This window comes from Ceratina calcarata, unplaced genomic scaffold, assembly GCF_001652005.2.
Source record: "Ceratina calcarata isolate Rehan_Ccalc_2016 unplaced genomic scaffold, ASM165200v1 scaffold670, whole genome shotgun sequence".
Taxonomy (NCBI): domain Eukaryota; kingdom Metazoa; phylum Arthropoda; class Insecta; order Hymenoptera; family Apidae; genus Ceratina; species Ceratina calcarata.
The window spans coordinates 29,549-32,100 of record NW_017177957.1 but is presented as its reverse complement, the minus strand read 5'-3'; the positions used below and the strand labels follow the sequence as shown (position 1 = coordinate 32,100).

The window sequence follows — 2,552 nt, the reverse complement described above, 5'->3', positions numbered from 1 at the left end:
AAAAATTGAACTGAACGACCCAGCGTGACAATATAATTCGTAAAAGAGGCGTGGTAACGGAGAGCTAAAAAATGTAGACATTGTACATTATTAAATAAAGAATTTACTCATTTATAAAATGAATATACACGTAACAAAACGTAACTTAGAATAGTACATGTCGTTGGTTTTTGAAATGTAAAAATATCTGAGTGTTAAAAAGTCATGTACAATTCTTGATTCTTCCTGTTCAAGTTTCATTAGATTTATATGGCGTTCTGTTTTATCCAATCAAGATGAGATGCCACACGCGTGTAGACAGTGGGGTAGTCAGTGAGGGCACAGCCCATTGCCCAAGAAACGAGTCCCGTGAGTTTTCCGTTGACGGTCAAGGGACCACCGGAGTCACCCTGTACAGAAAGGGAGAACCACATTTATTTCACAATTTCAATGACACTGCGTTGCAGGTACAAAAGCAATTAATTTGATTCTCTTGAAATGTCAAACAATCTCATAAATCAATAATAAAAATGCAATTTAATTATGAAAGAGAATGAAGTCAATTCGATGAGATACTACGATGTACAGTAGCTCAAATTCGTGCATGAAAATTTAATATACAAACATGAATACGGTGACCATATTTTCTTGGAGGACAAATAAAATATTCTTTTATAACAAGACAAAGAAGGTTGTATTTATTTGCGTCACTAAAACTGAACGATTATAAATTGTAGTAAACGACATAATGACGGCAATATTTTAAGGAATTGTATTATTATATTTACTCTATAGTGTTAAAGTTAATATCATGTCCTCATACTGCGTAGAGTTATTTCAAGTTTTAACATTCAATTTACTACTTCACTTCACAAAGTGAAGAACAAAATAGCAATTCTGGGGAAACTAATAAAAAACAAAGTAGTGAAATAAAATACCTATTAAATTAGTGGTTAAATAAAGAACCTATGATCAACGTAATTAATTATGAAAAACCTAATTCGCCATGAAACAGTAAGAAAAGTGAAACTTACGTGGCATGAACCTTTCTGAACAGTTGGATCGTACGCACAGACTTGCGAATCGTAGACATTGTAATGTTGTTTGCTGTATATCAGCTTACAGTATTGTTGATCAGCAATCAAGATATTTACACGTTGAAGGTAAATAGTTGTGGGTCCGCCTTGCTGTAATCATAAATCACAAACGGAACACGTACTGGTGTACTAAACTGGTGTAAAAAAACTCAAATATACATATTTATATGCTAAAAATATTTCTTTTAAGAAAAGAGGAAAATCGAAAATAGAGGATTGGTCATCTGCTTACCCAAAGTCTACCCCATCCAGAGACCGTTGCCAAATCATTCGCGTGAACAACGTCACTGACCGATGGAAGGGTCACGAAAGAAATTTGTGGCGACTTCACGAATGGCTTCTCCACCTGTAACGATACGCCAGAATCACACACGAGCATTCATTTCGATTTGACGTCATCTTAATTTGAAGCATTTATAGAAATATAGAGAATATAGAGAAAATATAAAGGATACATATAATGTACGAAATTACATGAAATATCAAAAGCTGCATGCACGTCACAATATTTAAGTGATGAAAGTTTCTATTTAAATCACATTTGTTAAGTTGTATGTTATAAATTTTATTTTGCATTGAAACTCGCAGTCTAAAAATATTTAAATACCTTGAGTAAGGCTATATCATTCTTCCAAGAATCGTCAGGGTTGTATTTTTCGTGGATAATGATCTTCTGAACATTGTGCTCAGAGCCTGATTTGGATAAGTCGATTGTACCGGCGACGACTTTTATCTTCGGCGCAGTTTGTCTTTAAAGAAATATCCTTTTATAATTGTACATGTTTTCATATTTCAATGAGTACGTAATAGGATTCCGTAATAGGAACCCGTTCGTTATTATGGAAGAGATACCACCCTATCATTGTGTCACATGTACAATGCTATGAATGCGATGTATCATATTGCATCTGTTATATGATGTTAGGAACTAATGCTATTTGCGATTTCCTTCTGTATCTTATTATCTTGGATTATGTGTCACATTAGCATTGGAAGCATTTCATATTGTATAATAAAGGTAAAAATATAGCGACTACCGTCCATTTTTCTATTAAAAATTCTGCTTCAAATTTTTAGATTAAGTTCGTAATGTAAGATGCACCAGATTCTTTAATATAAGATACGCGTGGTATCTTGTCCGTAGCACCAGGTAACGGACATTGTGACGCGAGACACATACATGTATCATCCATAATATCACACAAGTGATAATAATAAGATATCTCATGTCCAGTAGTGAAAGGATTGAAAACAACAATTTTTCGAATACTTACCCCTCGACACAGTGAGCCGCGGTGATGACATAGTTTTCATTAAGGACAGAGCCGCCGCAGAAGTGGAATGAACTGCTTTTCATTTGAAGGGACACCTAAGAATAAGAGACAAATGTTCCACTAATTTAACAAAATCCACGAAGTGAAACAAAAAACACGAGAATGGAAACGTTTCACGTTTAATTTTTAATCTCTTTTTCTG

At 34.1% G+C, this 2,552-nt stretch overlaps 1 protein-coding gene across 1 annotated transcript in view; it reads right to left on the bottom strand.

The window, feature by feature from the left end:
* Positions 1–168: 168 nt before the first annotated feature.
* Positions 169–2,552, bottom strand: part of LOC108630091 (chymotrypsin-2-like) — a gene marked incomplete at its 5' end in the record, with an annotated part of 3,127 nt that continues 743 nt past the window's right edge. Inside the window, 5 exons of the mRNA XM_018033154.2 lie at positions 169–389; positions 1,014–1,166; positions 1,309–1,422; positions 1,684–1,825; positions 2,351–2,445. Of these exons, the coding sequence (XP_017888643.1) occupies positions 246–389; positions 1,014–1,166; positions 1,309–1,422; positions 1,684–1,825; positions 2,351–2,445 (648 nt within the window). The remainder of the gene's footprint in view (positions 390–1,013; positions 1,167–1,308; positions 1,423–1,683; positions 1,826–2,350; positions 2,446–2,552) is intronic.